General features: G+C 39.6%; 1 protein-coding gene across 1 annotated transcript in view; it reads right to left on the reverse strand.

Moving 5' to 3' along the window:
• The window catches only part of RBL2 (RB transcriptional corepressor like 2), a 71,111-nt gene that overhangs the window by 18,042 nt on the left and 33,187 nt on the right, over positions 1 to 19,882 (reverse strand). The window contains exons 6-12 of the mRNA XM_060172160.1: positions 17,015 to 17,175; positions 16,863 to 16,927; positions 15,240 to 15,426; positions 9,802 to 9,968; positions 4,631 to 4,740; positions 2,925 to 3,028; positions 1,143 to 1,280 (exon numbers count right to left, since the gene is read on the reverse strand). Of these exons, the coding sequence (XP_060028143.1) occupies positions 1,143 to 1,280; positions 2,925 to 3,028; positions 4,631 to 4,740; positions 9,802 to 9,968; positions 15,240 to 15,426; positions 16,863 to 16,927; positions 17,015 to 17,175 (932 nt within the window). The remainder of the gene's footprint in view (positions 1 to 1,142; positions 1,281 to 2,924; positions 3,029 to 4,630; positions 4,741 to 9,801; positions 9,969 to 15,239; positions 15,427 to 16,862; positions 16,928 to 17,014; positions 17,176 to 19,882) is intronic.

Below are 19,882 nucleotides of genomic sequence, written 5' to 3' on the forward strand. Positions count from 1 at the left end.
ACCCTGGTAATGAGAAAAAAACAAACCAAAAAACTACTTCTAGGGACCAAGTGGTGACACATTCACTTGAGTACTGGCATGCACGAAGACCAGAGTTTGAGCCCCAACCCCCACCTACAGGGGGCAGGGGGAGAAGCTTCACAAACAGTGAAACAGATGTGTTTCTGTCAGAATGACAAACCTGTGCAGAGAGACTGCAATCAGCTCCTCCCTCTCTTCCCCCCCTTCTCTCTCTCTCTCTTTCTCTCTCTTCCCCTCTCAATTTCTCTATCCTATCAAAAATAGGGAAAAATAGCCAGTAGCCACTGTGAATGGTACACTCATACTGCTGGCACCAAACCCCAGTAATAACGTTGGTGGCGATAATAATGATGATGATGATTATAATAATAATAATAATAATAAATCTGCTTCCTTGAAATAGATTCTCTATCTTTATAAATAATAAGGTATATTATATAATGGTAGATTTCAAAATTTTAAGGAAAAAACATGCTTCATCCACCTGCAGGGGAGTCACTTCACAGGCCGTGAAGCAGGTCTGCAGGTGTCTTTCTCTCCCCATCTCTGTCTTCCCCTCCTCTCTCCATTTCTCTCTGTCCTATCCAACAACAATGACAGCAATGACAACAACAATAACAACAACAACAATAAACAACAAAGGCAACAAAAGGAAATAAATAAAATTTTAAAAAACTCACAGCAAAAAATAAATTAAAAAATATATATGTATATATACCAAATCAATGCTGTATTTCTTTGCCTCATTCTAAGATGAGAAAAAAAAAGTCCACTTTTCTAAAACTTTCAGTGTTAATTTCCATAAGATTAAAATAAGGCTGTTATAAAGATTAGCTAATGTCATCTTTGCTAACTTTAAAAAGCCTTTTTAACTAATAAAATGATAGTGTTTCCAAAGCCTATTTGTCAGATAAAAGGAAAATTCAGGTTTTTACCCAAAATAAAAGTCTATGTACTATACTGGGAGATATTAGCAGTTTATATGGTTCTCAAGACTGCTATTTCTCTGTTCTCTAGATAGAAATAATATAATTAAAAATATACAAAGATATTAAAATTATTACTAATAGGAAATCATTCTCATTCTAGTTTCCTGTTCAGTAACATATTTTTAAAAATACCTTATAGAAATGGTAAAGTGGCACATCAAATGTTTCAGTAATAAATGGAAAATTCCCAGGAGGCTTATAAGAAAAAGTGACAACCTCAAGGCAGCAGGCTAAGAGCGATCTGTGGAATGCATCTTGCTCCAGAATGCCCTATAAAATAAAGTTAGCAACACACAGAAATATGAACTTTATTCTAACACGACATTTTATACCCAAACTAAATAAAAATACCAAAGGAAGTCTTACTATGCAAGTTTGTGAAAAATATGAACCTATTTTCTTAGAAAGCATTTAACTTTGTAAATAAGCGCATGTTTAGACAAAACATAAAAGGGATACGAATTAAAGGTGTGCCTAAGAATAGAATTAATGAAAAAGGTTGTATTCATAACTAAGTATACATACACTTTAATGATTACAAGAACAACAATGAGGTCACGGTCATGAAGTATACCTGAGGGAGGCTGGGGAAAGAAGACAGTAGACTCTCACGCCTGAGCCACCAGAGGTTCCAGTTTCAGTCCAGGAACCACCATCTACTAAAAGCTCAGCAGTGCTCTGCTCCTCTCTTTCTCACCCTAACTTATAATAAATATTTTTTTAAACTCATAAGTAACCTTATTTATTTTGTTTTGTAGTCTATTTATTTACTGGATAGCAACAGGCAGAAATCGAGAGGGAAGGTGGTGGTAGAAAGAGGGAGAGAGACATCTGCAGCACTGCTTCACCACTTGCAAAGCTTTCCCCCTGCAGGTGCAGACTGGGGGCTTGAACCCAGGTCCTTGCTCATTATAACATGTGCACTCAACCAGGTGTGCCACCACCTGGCCCCCTAATAAATGTTTTTTTAAATTCTAGAGGGATGAAGCTCTGGTGACAACAACAAGAACAGCTGTCATAGTTTTTATAATTCCTACTCATATACAGCCATGTAAATCATTATAAGGAATTAGAACAATTCTTGATCAATTTTATAACTTTATAACAGTTTTGCAACACTGCTTCACCACTTTAAAAAAAACTTTTTTTTGATGACACTGAAAGTGTCACTTGTTTAAAAAATCAGTTAACAATTTTTGACAAGTAAAATCTGGGGAAAAGCATACTAAGAGTAAACGACATAGAATAATAGCTATGCAGAAGACTTTCATGCCTAGGGCTCTGAAGTCCTAGGGTCAATCTCTGGCACCACAGTAAACCAGAACTTTGCAGTGCTCTGGTTTATCTGAAAGAAAGAGAGAGAGAGGAAGGAAGGAAGGAAGGAAGGAAGGAAGGAAGGAAGGAAGGAAGGAAGGAAGGAAGGAAGGAGAAAGAGAGAGAAAGAAAGTGCACATAAAAATGGAGCACGGGTCTCAGAAAAAATACCTCAATTGAGATTAAGTACAAATATTTTAATCCTGACTAGTCTTAACTACCCATAGGAATTTAAGTTATAACACACAGTCTGCTGATATGAAAAATACCAAGGGAGAAACTGGAGGTTAAGAGGATTCAGAACATTAATTTCTTTGGTATCAATTTTATTCCCTCAAAATCATTATTACTCCAGCAATAGCTTTATTTTGTGTGGTGGATAGAACTGGAAGAAAATCTACATTTTATTATGCTATCAGTATATTGATTATTTTTAAAATATTTTATTTATTAATGAGGAAGGAGGAGAGAGAGAAAGAACATGACATCACTCTGGTACATGTGCTACCGGGGATTGAACTCAGGACCTCATGCTTGAGAGTCCAATGTTTTATCCACAGCGCCACCTCCTGGACCACAGTATATTGAATATTTACTCACAGATAAATCCATGTCTCCCAGCCGTTTTTGTTCCTGCTCAATAACAGATTCTAATACTTTATAGTAAAGCATCTCTGCAAAACGAAAATGTTTGCTGGCAATTTCTGTATAAATAATAAAAGTAAACAGACAAAAGTCAAATGCAAAGACTATACAAAGAATGAGTATCTAACCCTTTCCCAACACCATCCCACTATAAAATTTAAAAATCAGGCTGGGGAGCCAGGTAGTGGGGTACCTGGTTGAGCAAACATGTTACAATGTACAAGGACCTGGGTTCAAGCCCCTGGCCCCCACCTGCAGGGGGAAAGCTTCACAAGTGGTGAAGCAGGGCTGCAAGATGTCTGTCTTTCTCCTTATCACTTCCTTCCCTCTCAATTTCTGGCTGTCTCTATCCAAAATAAATAAATAAAGATAATCTAAAAAATAAAAAAAATCGAGCTAGGGAGATAGCATAATGGTTATGCAAAAGGACTTCCATGTCTGAGGCACAAAAGGTCCCTGGTTCAATCCCCAGCACTATCATATGCCAGACATGAGCAGTGCTCTGCTAAAATAAATAATAAATATTTTAAAATATATATTGTGGGACCGGGTGGTGCTGCACCTGGTTGAGTGCACATGTTGCAATGCACAAGGACCTGGGTTTGAGTATCCAATCCCCACCTGCAGGGGGAAAGCTCCATAAGTAGTGAAGCAGTGTTGCAGGCGTCTCCCTGTCTCTCTTCTTCTCTGCCACTCCCTTCCTTCTCAATATCTGGCTGTCTCTATCCAATAAATAAATAAAGATAATAAAAAAATTAACATATATATGTTATAACATAAAATTTTAAACATATGTTAATTTTTTAAATTATTCCCTTTTGTTGCCCTCTTTGTTTTATTGTTGTAGTTATTATTGTTATTGATGTTGTCATTATTGGATAGGACAGACAGAAATGGAGAGAGGAGGGGAAGACAGAGAGGTGGAGAGAAAGATAAGACACCTGCAGACCTGCTTCACCGTCTGTGAAGCAACTCCCCTGCAGGTGGGGAGCCAGGGGCTCGAACTGGGATCCTTATGCAGGTCCTTACGCTTTGCGCCATGCTACCCCTCGACTCCCCTATGTTAAACTTTTAACATATATACTTTATATGTTAAAATTTAACATAAAATATATATGTTGTGTCCTTTGGGACAAAATGGATGGAACTGGGAGTGATTATACTTTGTGAAGTAACATGTGAAAGACAACTACTGATGGTTTCATTAATCTCAAATATAGAAAATTAAAATATATGAACTTGCAAAATAAACAAAAGTAGCCAACTTGTTTCTAAGACATAGAACTACAGGGGTTATCCTTGGGAGATTAGAGAACAGAATTTCAGTGATAAATGTGGTATTATAATCTTGTAAACCACTATTAAATCACTAATGAAACATAGCTAAAAAAGCAAACAATAAAAACAAATTCATATACATGCAGTTCCTAAACAAGCCAGTTTGCAAATGAAACTACAGAAGTGACAAATAAAAAAGGACCTGAAATCCAACACAATAAAGATATCAGCCTAAAATTCCTTTCTGAATGGGACGTCTATATTCTAATCCTCATTCTGAACTCATAAATCTTTTCTTCTCATTTTTCACCCAGTCACAAAGAAAGGACTCCACAGAGTTAAATTTCAAAGATGAGAGTGGCATACACAACATTAAAACATACCTTTAGCACAGTTACTCAAATCTTCATCTGGTTGGAAATGCTGAGAATATATTTCATACATTTCTTTCAATCTGTTGGCAATAGTTTGGGTTGGATCTCTGGAACATGTCCTAAAAAAGCAAAGATCTTGTTTAAAGATCTTACCAAGTCACAAAGTGTTAAACTATACTTTGCCAGTCAATGCCCATGTTCAGCGGGGAAGCAATTACAAAAGCCAGACTTTCCACCTTCTGCAACCCACAATGACCTTGGGTCCATACTCCCAGAAAGATAAAGAATGGGAAAGCCATCAGGGAAGGGGATGGAATATAGAGATCTGGTGGTGGGAATTGTGTGGAAGTTGTACCCCTCCTATCCTATGGTTCTGTTAATGTCTCCCTTTTTAAATTAAAAAAAAAAAACACAAAAACTATAATTTGTACTACTCTGTTAATATGCTTTGAATAGAAACTATATACTTTCCAAACTAATCCAGGAGATCCCATACTTTGTTTTTTCTCCCCCTTTATTGGGGGATTAATGTTTTACATTTGACAGTAAATACAATAGTTTGTACATGCATAACATTTCTCAGTTTTTCCACATAACAATAAAATCCTCATAAGGTCCTCTGTCATCCTTTTCCAGCACCTGTATTCTCTCCCCCACCCACCCACCCCAGAGTCTTTTACTTTGGTGCAATACACCAGATCCCATACATTCTTATCAAAGATGCTGATTTTACTATTTTGAAGGGAAAAATATTTTGTGGAGCTTTAAAATTCACTGCAATAAAGTTAGGAATTTTGATCAGTGTCCATTTGATGGCAATCCATAAATGGCCCCCATATAACCTGCAAATCTGTAATCACTAATGACAAAACTACCCACAACTTCCCTAATGGAAACAATTCTCGGATATAGTTCCCATTAAGAATTAAAAGAAGGGGCCTCTGGTTGTGCACTTGGTTGAGCCCACATGTTATCACTCCTCAGGACCCAGGGTCAAGCCTCTGCTTCCCACCTACAGGAGGGATGCTTCATGAGCAGTGAAGGTCTGCAGGTGTCTATCTTTCTATCTCCCCCTTAACTCTCAGTTTCTCTGTCCTATCAAACAAAATACAGAGAGGAAGGAAAAAAATACTTTCCCCATATTTGGGAGCTACTCTGTTCCCTGATTCAGCTTTCTAGTACTTCTTTCAACTATGACACCACCTCCCCAGACAATAACTTGGGTCCATCTGCATATCAGGTATCAGGCCCAGGCAAAAACTAGTAAAGTCATGGGCCCCTTGGAATGTACCTAAAATAAGCCTACTAGTTTTTTTCCAAAACGGAGACCCCAAATCTTCATCTGCAATATTCTTGCCTTTAGGTTTATGACTAGTCAACAATTTATTCTGTTTTATATTTTAACTCTTTTTCAGCTACCAGGTTCCAGATGCAACCATGATGCCAACCTGACTTCCCTGGGCAGATGACCCCACCAATGTGTCCTGGAGCCCCGCTTCCCCAGATCCCTGCCCCATTAGGGAAAGAGAGAGAGGGACTGGGAGTATGGAAAGACCTGCCAATGCCCACATTCAGTGGAGAAGCAATTACAGAAGCCAGACCTTCCACCTTCTGTACCCCATAATGACCCTGGGTCCATACTCCCAGAGGGATAAAGAATAGGGAAGTTATCAAGGGAGGAGATAAGATACAAAGATCTGGTAATGGGAATTGTATGGAAATGTACCCCTCTTACCCTATGGTTTTGTCAATATCTCCATTTTATAAATAAAAATTTAAAAAAAAATGGCCACTGAGAGCAGTAGATTTATGGTGCTGGCACTGAGACACTGCTCTACCAATAACCCTGGTGGCAAAAAGAGAGAGAGAAAGAGAGAGAGAGAGAGAGAGAGAAACAGACAGACAGACAGATTCTGGCCAAGATGGTTGCAGACTAGCTGAACCTGTTTTCTTTCACCATCACCTAGAGAAAACCCATATAGAGAGAGCTAGGTGGTAGCACAGTGGGTTAAGTGGACATGGCGAGATGCCCACGAACTGGTGTAAGGATCCCAGTTCCAGCCACGGCTCCCCACCTGCGGGGGGTAGGGGGGTCACTTCACAAGCAGTGAAGCAGGTTTGCAGGTGTCTATCTTTCTTTCCCCATCTTCTCCTCCTCTCTCGATTTCTCTCTGTTCTATCCAACAACGATGACAGCAATAACAACGGCAATAAACAACAAGGGCAACAAAAGGGAAAAAAATGGCCTCCAGGAGCAGTGGATTCATAGTGCAGGCACTGAGCCCCAGTGATAACCCTGAAGACAAAAAAAAGAAAGGAAGGAAGAAAAAAAGAAAACCCATATAGAAATGATCTTGGAGCTGAAATAAAGTAACAACAAAAAGAAACAAATCAGGGGAGTTGGGTGGTAGCACAGCGGGTTACACGCAGGTGGCGCAAAGCACAAAGACCAGCATAAGGATCCCGGTTCGAGCCCCTGGCTCCCCACCTGCAGGGGAGTCGCTTCACAAGCGGTGAAGCAGGTCTTCAAGTGTCCATATTTCTCTCCCCCATCTGTCTTCCCCTCCTCTTTCCATTTCTCTCTGTTCTATCCAACAACAACATCAGTAACAACAACAATAAAACAAGGGCAACAAAAGGGAATAAACAAATAAGTATTTTTTTAAAAGAATATTAAAAAAAAAAAAGAAACAGATCAGTAATGGTGGTGTACCCAGCTGAGAGCACATATTGTTGCAATGTGCAAGGACCCAGGTTCAAGTTGCCTGTACCCACTTGCAGGAGGAAGCTTTGCAAGTGGTGAAGTAGTATTATAGGTGTTTCCCTTTCTCTCTCCCTCTTCCCTCTTGATTTCTTTCTGTCTATAACCAACAACAACAAAAGTAAAACATGGGGGGCCAGGTGGTGGGTCACCTGGTTAAGCGCTCACATTACAGTGCACAAGGACCCAGGTTCAAGCCCCTGGTCCCCACCTACAGAGGGAAAGTTTCACAAGTGGTAAAGCAGAGCTGCAAGAGTCTTGTCTCTCTCCATCTCTCTCTCTCCCCCTCCCCTTCTCAATTTCTCTCTGTCTTTATCCAATACTAAATAAATAAAAATATTTTAAAATAAGTCAAACATGAGAAAGAATAAAAATCAGGAAGGACAGAGAGACTTTCAAAACAAAGGAAAAGATTCGCTTCATAATTAGTTCTACCAACATCCAGCCAGGTTCCTGCAACTGTACCCACCCGTCCTACATGGATGGCTGTCATCATGGCCATTTAACAACATAGCTGCCTGCCTCTGCTCCTGCCGCTGCTCAGTCCAGACATCGGCTGCCTGGCACATCCTAGTTGCATCCACTAGTGCCCAGCTTTATGGCCACCCCTGCACCCCAGTAGGCAGAAAAAGGGAAACAAAAGCTATAAAACATATGGTGTCTGTAGGCAGTTGAAAACAGTCATTCTGGAGCTCAGTCTCTATAGGTATGCAAACTGCCAGAGCCTTCCCACCACTCTGTGATACACCTGCAACTTCAACCTTATGGTTTGGCAAAACCTGGGGCAATAGAGCTTCAGTCAGGCACTTGTGACTGTGTATCTTTGGTCACTTCCCAGATCTGTTCAAATACACACTGCTGGTCCTGGTCGTGACACAAAGTCAAATGTTACCAGGAAGACAGAGGAAAGCACCTTCAACGTTGGGTCAAGAAAACAGCTTCCAGAAAAATCCCAAAGTCAAGAGAGTGATACAGACCTCCAGAGGAAAACTTCAAAGCTACTGTCCTAATGCACTGAGCTGAGATCTATGATGGAGGACTGAAACAAATTCACAGAAATGACTCAGAGAAATTAGAGATAAATCAATAACAAAGATTAGAGAAATGAAGAGTATATTGATTGCTTTAAGAAAAAAAAAAACCTACAATAAAGAGGAACACCTACAGAAAGACAGATGCCAATGTTCAAAGTAGAAAGCAGAAAGACAAGGTAGAGGAAGACATAACTTCCCCAGCACACAACCTCCAGGTCTTTTCACCCAATAAAAACCAACAAAGAGAAAAACACACAAAGGAATTAAAGTGGGGGTGCACCTGGTTGAGTACACATGTTCACAAAGCCCTGGATTCGAGCCCCCAGTCCCCACCTAGAGGGGGAAAGCTCTATGAGTGGTGAAGCAGTGCTGCAGGTGTCACTCTGTCTCTCTCCCTCCCTATCTTTCCCTTCCCTCTCTATTTCTAGCTGTCCTTTGCAAATATTACCCACCTTTCAGAAATTGCTCAAATCTAATTATCTTCTTGAAGTCCTTTGACAACTCCCATCTCACTGAATTTCCATCCTTCCTTCCCTGCAATCTTTAGGGCAATTGGTAATAGTTTGGTATTTTATTCTGAACATATCTAGTGTTTAGTTATCATTCCCTGTACTATACCCATCTACGGAATAAATGTTTGTGTCCCTGACCCTTCCTACATTAAACCTCATCCCCAATATGATAGTCTTTCGGAGACAATAAGTTTCATGAGAGTGGAGCCCTCATGAATGAGACTAATGCCCAGATAAAAGACTTGGTGAGTTTCTTACTCTACCATGTGGAGGACATAGCAAAAAGAAAGCTCTATGGACTGGTAAGCAGGTCTCACCAGACACTGCATCTGGTGCCTTGATCTAGGACTTTCAGTCTCCAGAACCTTGTGAAATTAGTTTCTGGTATTTATTAGCCAATCTATGGTATTCCTCACAATGGCCAAAGCAGACAAGATATTAAGGTAAAACAAGGGGCCGGGTGGTGGCACACCTGGTTGAGTGCACATGTTACAATGCGCAAGGACCTGGGTTCGAGCCCCTAGTCCCTACCTGCAGGGGGAAAGCTTCACAGGTGCTGAAGCAGTGCTGCAGGTGTCTCTCTCTGTCTCTCACCCTCTCTATCCCTCCCTTCCCTCTCAATTTCTGGCTGTAATTATCCAATCAATAAATAAAAGATAATTAAAAAAAATTTTTTTAAATCTTAAAGAGAAAGGCAAAACAATTAATTCATACATCTTTTATTATATGTCCTTATGAACTAACAATAGGAATGGTCATGCAACTGATAATTACTGATAGGTGAATTATGGCACTAACAGTGAAAAATTAGAAGTAGGAAATCAGAAAATAGTCAATAACAAAATCTTAGAAGGCAAGAGGGCTTAAACTAACCTTAGGATGTGTTCCAGTTTCTTACTTGGTGCATTCCTGAGACCTGCAAGCATGGTGTGCAGACGACTCAAGCTATGTGTAGCTGTAGAAACTGGGGTCACACAAGGGCTATTATCCTTAGTATACCTCACACTAGTAAGTGGTGTGGAGATTCTAAGTGCTTTAGACTAAAGGTGGGAAAGAAAAGAGAAAGAAATTTATTTTAGGTCAGAGATTTTCTATTACTTTATGTGAATTCAAGCCAAGCAGACTTTATCAATATATTTCATGCTTCAATTATCACCATTCTTGGGGACCAAGAAATGGTTCAGTGAGCAGGGTCTTACCGTGTCTCAGGCCCAGATGCAGTTACCAGCACAGCATGGGGATACCAAAGGCTACCCTAAAGGGAGCTCCATGGATGGCGGAGCAGTGCACTCGTGTCTCTCATATTGATAGGAAATTTCTAGATTTTAGCCCCTGGATATGCTTATAATATGATTGTGGTGCATTTGTAAGTAGGCCTCAATACAGGACAGAAAGACTAAAAATATAAGGGGTTAAAAATGTGTCAAAAGTCTGAGATAGAGCAGGTGGTTAGTACAGACTAGCCTTCACTGAATGAGCAAGTGATAACAAGCAGAGACAGTGAAGGTCAGATTGAACTTTTACTGAGGCAGCTTCTGTAACCCAGACGAGCTTCTGCCCTCCTTTAAAGGTAACCTCCCCCACCCCAGTGGTGTATCTTATGCTGAGGCTAAACTTTCTCAGACACAGCTATGCAGGAAGGAGAACAGTAACTAAGGCAACCAGACCCTGAGCAATGGGTACAAACCTCAGCTTCTGTAATGGTGCTTTTTGCTCTCAAGCCTGCAACCCCTATATAAGCTTGTATTGTCCCTTTGTTTGGTGCCAAAGTTATCAAAAAGATCTGAGCTCCTGGCTTTAAAAGGCTCCTTTCTTCCTCCACCCACCTTGGCTTCAATCATCTAATAGAGTTCCTTAACAATACTGTCTCTTTAAAATAAATAAAGAATAGGGGCCAGATGGTGGCACACCTGGTTAAATGCACACATTACAGAGCATGGACCCAAGTTCAAGCACCTGATCCCCACTTGCAGGAGGAAAGCTTCACAAGTGGTAAAGCAGGGCTACAGGTGTCTCTCTGTCTCTTTCCCTATCCATCTCCTCCTTCCCTCTCAATTTCTCTGTCTCTGTCCAATAATAAATAAATAGAAGTTTAAAAAAAGTTAAAACAACAATAGCAAGCATCAAAAAATACGGAAGTAAAATTTTGTAATAGTGGACTAGGCAATGGTTTCTTACAAAGCACAAGAAAAGAAAAGCAGGGAGTCGGGCAGTGGGTTACATGGCGCAAAGGGCAAAGACCGGCGTGAGGATCCCGGTTCCAGGCCCTGGCTCCCCACCTGCAGGGGAGTCGCTTCACAGACGGTGAAGCAGGTCTGCAGGTGTCTATCTTTCTCTCCCCCTCTCTGTCTTCCCCTCCTCTCTCCATTTCTCTCTGTCCTACCCAACAACGAGGACATCAACAACAATAACTACAACAACAATAAAGAAAACAACTAGGGCAACAAAAAGGAAATAAATAAATAAATAAATAAATATTAAAAAGAAAAGAAAAGCGGTGAAGCAGGTCTGCAGGTGTCTATCTTTCTCTCCCCCCCGTCTCTGACTCCCTTTCCTCTCTCCATTTCTCTGTCCTATCCAACAACAACAACAACAATAACTGCAACAATAAAACAACAAAGGCAATGAAAGAGAATAAATATTTATTAAAAAACAGAAAAGCAAAAGCAACAAAATAAAAAGTCGCTCAAAAATTAAAGTAGGGGGCCAGGCGGTAGCACAGAGGGTTAAGCGCATATGGCACATGTGGTGCAAAGCGCAAGGATGGCTTAAGGATCCCGATTTGAGATCCTCCTCTCTTGATTTCTCTCTGTCCTATCCAACAACAATGACATCAATAACAGTAATAATAACCACAACAATTATAAAACAAGGGCAATAAAATGGAAAAAATGGCCTTCAGGAGCAGTGGATTTATAGTGCAGGCACTGAGCACCAGTGATAACACTGGAGGCAAATAAATAAATAAATAAAAGTAAAGACTAAGAAATGAGGCCAGGGTAAAACTCAGTAAGATCACACATGCATAAGGGCATGGGTTCATTCCCCAAGCAAGACATTAAAAAAAAAAAAAAAATCAGGGAGTCGGGCAGTAGTGCGTGGGTTAAACAGGTGGTGCAAAGTGCAAGGACTGGCATAAGAATCCCAGTTAGAGCCCCTGGCTCCCCACCTGCAGGGGAGTCACTTCATAAGTGGTGAAGCAGGTCTGTAGGTGTCTCTTTCTCTCCCTTTCTCTGTCTTCCCCTCCTCTCTCCATTTCTCTGTCTTATCCAACAATGACGACATCAATAACAACAACAATAATAACTACAACAATAACAAGGGCAACAAAAGGGAATAAATAAATGTAAAAAAAATAAATAATCAGGGCATGGCTGGTGGCACACTCAGAAGAGCACGTGTTTTCATTAATAAGGACCTGAGTTCAAACACCAGTCCCCATTTGCAGAGGGGAAGCTTCATTAGTCTAGCAGTGCTGTACCTGTCTGTCTATCCATATCTCATTCTACTGAACTTCTACCAAGATACCAAAGACATCTCAAACTTAAAACGTGCTCTTATACCTCTTTACTTTTGCCATGAATACAGACTTCCTTCTCCCTCAATAAATGTCAATAATAAAGATTTATGAAATGCCTACTATGTGTAAAGCACTGAATACAGCACTGGTTACAATTTTCATAAAGCTTTTTTTTTCTTAGTGATTTAATAATGATTAACAAGACTGTAAGATAACGGGTACAATTCCATACAGTTCCCACCACCAGAGTCCCGTGTCCTATCCCCTCTATTGGAAGCTTCCCTATTCTTTATCCCTCTGGGAGTATGGACCAAAATTCATAAAGCTCATATTTTAATTTAGGAAGACAGATAAACAATATTTTGTGCCTACTGTCAAACAATCATACCCTCAATCCTTCCACCCTAGCCATCAGACAGTGACAAATATTAATAGGACATATCAGATTAAGGGCAAAGAAAGGTTGGGAAGGAAACAATATAAAATCAACAGGTGGTTACTATTTTATAGTCAAGTTATCAAAGACCTGAGTGGAGTAAGGAAATAAGCCACATGAATATTTTAAAGAAACTTGCTTGGGACCAGGTGGTAGCACACTTGGTTAAGCGCACACATTACAGTGTGCAAGAACTCGGGTTCAAGTCTCTGGTCCCCATCTGCAGGGGAAAAGCTTCGCAAGTGGTGAAGCAGGTCTGCAGATGTCTCTCTGTCTCTTTCCTTCTCTATCTCTCCCTGCCCTCTCACTTTCTCTGTCTCTGTCTAGTAGTAATAAATAATTTTAAAAAGGAACTTCTTCTAAGCAAAGTGCAAAGGTTTGCATTAGAGGTCTCCTTGGCATATGTGAAGGATGAAAAAGTTAATGTAACAGAAGTGGAATGGATGAAGAGGATATGAATCCCAAAAAGGTAGTAACTGGGCTAGATCACTGAAAACATCAAAGGCATTTAGCTCTTTTTTTTTTTTTTTGTAATCTTTTTCCCACCACACCTATCACCAAGGGTCTATGTCCTTATCCTATCCCCACTCCCATAGATAACCACTATAGTTCTCCTACAGTCTTGAAAATAAGTTGATATATTTTTTTCACATTTGTATATTTGTCTATATTCCACAAGTGAAACCATTCTCGAGTTGACCTTCACCTCCACTTGCTTCACTGAACATAATCTTCTCCAATTCCACCCACTTTATCTCAAAGGACACAATATCATCCCTTTTTATTGCTGCATAATATTCTGCTGAGTATATATACCACAACTTTTTATTTTTTTAATTTTTTTTGCCTTCAGGGTTATTGCTGGGACTCAGTGCCTGCACTACAAATCCACTGCTCCTGGAGGCTATTTTTTCCCTTTTGTTGCCCTTGTTTATGATTGTTTTAGTTATTGTTGTTATTGCTGTCATTGTTGTTGGATAGGACAGAGAGAAATCAAAAGAGGAGGGAAAGACAGAGAGGGAGAGAGAAAGACACCTGCAGACTGGCTTTACCACTTGTGAAGCAACCTCTTCCCACCTGCAGGTGGGGAGCCAGGGGCTCCAACCAGTATGCTTACATGGGTCCTTGTACTTTGAGCCATGTGCACTTAACCTGCTGTGCTACTGCCTGGCCCCTATCCCGTAACTTCTTTATCCAGTCATCTGTCAAAGGGCATTTTGGTTGTTCTCAGGGTTTTGCTGTTGTGGCTAAAGCCACTATAAACATGGAGGTGCATATATCCCTTTGAATCAGTGTTACTTTTATTTTATTTTATTTTATTTTATTTTATTTTATTTTTTACCAGAGCACTGCTCAGCTGTGGCTTATGATGCAGGTGATTGAGCCTGGGACTTTGGAGAGGGAAGGGAAGGGAAGGGAAGGGAAGGGAAGGGAAGGGAAGGGAAGGGAAGGGAAGGGAAGGGAAGGGAAGGGAAGGGAAGGGAAGGGAAGGGAAGGGAAGGGAAGGGAAGGGAAGGGATGATGAGATGAACACCAAGAATTACTCTGGCATATGTGATGTTGGGGACTGAACTCAGGACTTCATGTATGCAAGACTAGTCCTTTATGTACCTCCCAGGCTGCAACAGTATTTTCTTAAAAGATAAGAAATTATTACTTTCTTTGGTCTCTTACATGAAGACAACAATTTAGGTTAACCACTGTTTTCTAAATGCCCACTATGTTCAACATACAGACATATATATCACTGACCTATCCATTCAAAGCCTACATGATCAGCATGATTCATTAATTTTAATTTACATTGACTATTCTTCGTCTCAAATGTAGCCAAACAACTTTGAAGGCTATTGGTTAACAAGAATTAAATTAATAAGGGGCCAGTTTGTGGCGCACCTGGTTAAGCACTCACACTACAGTGTGCAAGGACCCAGGTTCAAGCTCCTGGTCCCCACCTGCAGGGGGAAAGCTTCATCACGAGTGGTGAAGCAGGGCTGCAGGTGTCTCTCTGTCTCTCTCCCTCTCTATCTCCCCCACCCCTCAATTTCTGTCTCTAACCAATAAGAAGTAAATAAATAAAAAGAAAAAAGAATTAAATAAACTCTGACATGTTTTCAATGAAGACAATGTGATGTCACTAGAGATGTAGCTCAGTGTTAGAGTGCTTATTTTGTATATCTGAGGCCCTGTATTCTTCCCTCTGCACCAGAAAAAAAAAAAGATAAGCAAAAATAATGTATGCATGATTGGAATTTTCGCTTTCATACTGGAAGAAATACACAATATCCAAAATAAAACAGAACCTCTGGCATATGTGTTTCTGTATTTCTGCTTTTCTGGAATGACACAACTCACCTTGTCAAAGTGCTGTTGCAAAATGTTTTTCATCTGCACCCTTTCAGCAGTTTCTGTTCCTGAGCCAGTATTTAGACACCTTGAGAGAGTTCCAATTTCCTCTTCAGCATCATCTCCGAGAAATATCCGTTCATCTAAATTCCCAACAGATAAAACATACTCCTCATAGGCCTTATTGATGGCTTTACTATAAAGGAAGAAAAAGACCAAATTAACAATCACAGAATTCCTAGTTCAATTAATGTGAAGAGATAATACTAAATAAAGGCTACTTAATTATTTCAGAGTCCTAATAACTTTTGGGAAAGTAGCAATTTAGTGATTTCACAATTAATTATAAAAACTGAGGTGCATACAATGCTAGCTGACAGTGGTTCAGGATATCCACCCTGAAACAATCTGCCTGTCAGTACAGCATCTGGAGAAGATTTAACTGTTTTTTCCTAGTCATGCTAGACACCATTGAATGCCTTAGGAATTCCACATCATTTTTTTTTACATGTACAGTTCCAAAGAGAATTATTTTTAAAAGTATGATGTAGGGCTAAAGAGATAGCTTACCAGGGAAAGCACATATCTTATCCAGCACATTTGCCAAGGTTCACAACCCTAGTGCCATGGCACCAGAGGAAGCTCTGGTGCTGCAGTGTCTCTTCCTGTATGTCTTTCTCTCAGCCTCTTACATAAATAAAAAAGCAACCCATAGTAATGAAGCTCACGTATGTATCATGCCTTAACACCACACACACACACCCTTTGAAAATAGCAGTTGTATAAGTTTCAGTAAACCTAATATTATGTGCTTAAAAGTAGTAGTTGAGGGTGGTCCGGGTGGTCCGGGAGGTGGCACAGTGGATGAAGTGTCAGACTCTCAAGCATGAGGTCCTGAGTTCAATCCTGGCAGCACATGTACCAGAGTGATGTCTGGTTCTTTCTCTCTCCCTCCTTCTATCCTCATGAATAAATAATAAAATCTTTTTTAAAAAAAAAGTAGTAGTTGACCCCAGCTTCCCACCTGCAGGGGAGTCACTTCACAGGCAGTGAAGCAGGTCTGCAGGTGTCTATCTTTCTCTCCTCCTCTCTGTCTTCCCCCCCTCTCTCCATTTCTCTCTGTCCTATCCAACAATGACAACAACAATAATAACTACAACAATAAAACAACAAGGGCAACAAAAGGGAATAAATAAATAAAATTTTTTTAAAAAGTAGTAGTTGAGGGACCAGGTTAAGCACACATTTTGCAATGTGCAAGGAAGTGCATTGTGGGAGTCGGGTGGTAGTGCAATGGGTTAAACGCATGTGGGACAAAGTGCAAGGAAGTGCATTTCAGTCCGCTTGCAGGAGGGAAGTTTCACAAGCAGTGAAGCAGTGCTGCTAGTGTCATTCCCCCTCTCTATCTCCCACACCCTTCTCAGTTTCTGTCTCTATCCAATAAGTAAAATATTTAAAAAGATTTAAAATTTAAAGTATTAAAAAAAAGTTGATAAAAAATTTTATTGATTCCTCAAATTCATTCACAAAGCATACTCTAAATTTCCTGGGTACAAATAATGAAAATACTAAATTCTAAAGTTTCCAAAGTATGTAATTTGAGACAAAACAATTTATAATAGAATTACTTACAAACTTTCTCCAAAGTTCCCAGGTTCTAAAAACCCAGTAAGATTTTCTTCTTTTCCCTTAAGGAGCTATGATGAGAGAAGAATCATTAAGTCACCACATTATATAAAATATTTTCCCAGAAAATATTTTCATGTTACTTCTTGACTACAAACCTTTTTTTCATACAGTTTCCTAATATAAGGTTTCCAGAAGTGTTCCTTTATTCCTTTTGCTTCCAAAACTAGCCCATCATGTAAGGAACAGAGTTTTTCAATGACACAGGGTGGGTCTGAGGAAGGTTTAGAGTCTTTAGTATGAAAATCTTCAGAGAGGCCTATGATATGTAAAATCACAGAAGAGACATAAAAGGTAGGATTAAATTAACCAATCCTAATAAAATGTAAATAATACTTTAACCAGCATATGAGTTAGCATGAATATAAAGGAGAAGATATAAAAGAACCTAATTTGACTCCATTTAAATATACCTCAAAAGTAACAAAAAGAAGTAAAGTACATCACCAATCAACATTTCAGTTAGGGGGCCAGGCGGTAGCGCAATGAGTTAAGTGCACAAGACACCAAGCACAAGGATCCGAGCCCCCGGCTCCCCATCTGCAGGGAGAGTCACTTCACAAGCAGTGAAGCAGGTCTGCAGGTGTCTTTTTCTCCCTGTCTTCCCCTCTTCTCTCAATTTCTCTGTCCTATCCAACAACAATGACAGCAATAACAACGATAAAAAAACAAGGGCAACAAAAGGGAAAAAAATGGCCTCCAAGAGCAGTGGATTCGTTGTGCAGGCACTGAACCCCCAGCAATAATAACCCTGGAGGCAAAATAAAAAGATTTCAGTTAGTAAATTACCTGGAGATTATAAAAAGAGAAAAATTAACAAAACAATTTTAGCATATTTTAGCATAATTCTAAATGATCTAAAAAGTACAAAAATAAAACTATGCAAGTCTTACTTTCAAACAAAAAAATACCACTTAATATCTAACAATTATATACTTTGATTATACTAAGTGTATTGGTTAATTTACAGCTTACTCTTTTCTTAACATTTAGTATAAGGAAAAAATCAAAATGGGAGAAAAGGAAGAAAAGTAGCTATATCGCAGAAAAACAGGGACTTACTTTATAGTCATAAATACTCTTCTCTAGGAAGAAATTTAAGATTCTTTGAATAAACCTGTTTTGACCTTCTGCTGTATCAAGCATGAAGCTTGCCACTGTAGAAATACCATTAATTTTAATATTATTATGTGACATTAAAAGGTTTTTTTTTAAGTTTCTCATATTTGAATATATATTTCAGAAACTTCTTAAACTTGTCATTAAGACTTTATCCAGTCATCAGTTGATGGGAATTTAGTTAGGGTACATATATTCAATGAAACATGATTGTAATTTTTAAAATATAGTATTGTATTCTTTTAAATTTATTTATCTATTCATTTATTTATTCCCTTTCGTTGCCCTTGTTTTATTGTAGTTATTGTTGTTGTTATTGATGTCGTTGTTGGATAGGACAGAGAGAAATGTAGAGAGGAGGGAAAGGCTGAGAGGGGAGAGAACAGATAGACACCTACAGACCTGCTTCACCACTTCTGAAGTGCCAGGCTGGTCCTTGCGCTTTGTGCCACATGCGCTTAACCCGCTGCGCTACCGCCCAACTCCCAGTACTTTATATTCTTTAGGAAAAAATGGGTAGTAAAGTAGGGAGATGGAAGACAACTACCAAATGTTTATATATTGAAATATAAATATTTAAAACACTGAACTTGCAAAAAAAAATTTTTTTCCCTTCCAGGGTTATTGCTGGGGCTCAGTGGCTGGACTATGAATCCACTGCTCCTGGTGGTCATCTTTTTTCCATTGCTGTTGGTGGTGGTGGTGTTAGTGTTGATGCTGCAGTTGTTGTTGGATAGCACAGAGAGAAATTGAAAGGAGAGAAGAAGATGGGTGAGGGGTGGAGATAGACTGGTGCGCTACCGCCCAGCCCCTACAAAAAACCTGTTTTCAGCAGCCAAACTATCTCTGAGTTTTTGTGAAAACCATGGTGCTCAGCACCAATGCAGGTGAGGTGGTTCCAGGAGTTGTGTGCACAGAACTTTGCTTTGGGTTTCGTATGGAATTATACCCCTTAACCTTTTTTTTTCCCCCTTTCCTTTTTGCTTTATTATTGCTTGGGCTCAGCAACTATTCAGAATCCACAACTCACAGTGGCCATATCTATTTTTCTTTCTCTCTCTTTCTTTCTTTCTTTCTTTCTTTCTTTCTTTCTTTCTTTCTTTCTCTCTTTTCTTGCTTCTTTCTTTCTTTCCTTCCTTCCTTTTTTTATATTTATTTATTTATTCCCTTTTGTTGCCCTTGTTGTTTTATTGTTGTAGTAATTATTGTTGCTGATATTGATGTCGTTGTTGTTGGATAGGACAGAGAGAAACAGAGAGAGGAGGGGAAGACAGAGAGGGGAGAGAAAGATAGACACCTGCAGACCTACTTCACTGCTTGTGAAGCGACTCCCCTGCAGGTGGGGAGCCGGGGGCTCAAACCAGGATCCTTACGCTGGTCCTTGTACTTTGCACCGCCTGCGCTTAACTCACTGTGCTGCCGCCCGACTCCCCTTCCTTTTCTTTTTTTTATCTCTTTTTATGTGGTAGTATAAATTGAGAGGGGAGAGGAAATCAAAGAGAGAGAGAGAAAGTGAGAAACACCTACAGCCCTGCCTGCTTCACTCTTCTTGAAGCTTCTCCCTGCAGGTGGGGACCAGAGGCTTGAGACCAGGACATGATAAGGTGTATGCTCAACTGGGTGTGCCACTGTCCAGCCTCACCCCTGTAAACTTATAATCCTGCAAGCCACTATTAAATCACTAAAAAAACAATGCTTAAAAACATTTCATCTTAATGATATTATAAAACTTTTCCCATAAAGTTTTTTAGAGATTTAGACTACTAGTCCTTTTTAAAATTTTTTCATTATCTTTATTTATTAATTGGATAGAGACAGTCAGAAGTTGAGATGGGAGGGAGGAATAG

Source organism: Erinaceus europaeus, chromosome 2 (genome assembly GCF_950295315.1).
Source record: "Erinaceus europaeus chromosome 2, mEriEur2.1, whole genome shotgun sequence".
NCBI classification, from domain to species: domain Eukaryota; kingdom Metazoa; phylum Chordata; class Mammalia; order Eulipotyphla; family Erinaceidae; genus Erinaceus; species Erinaceus europaeus.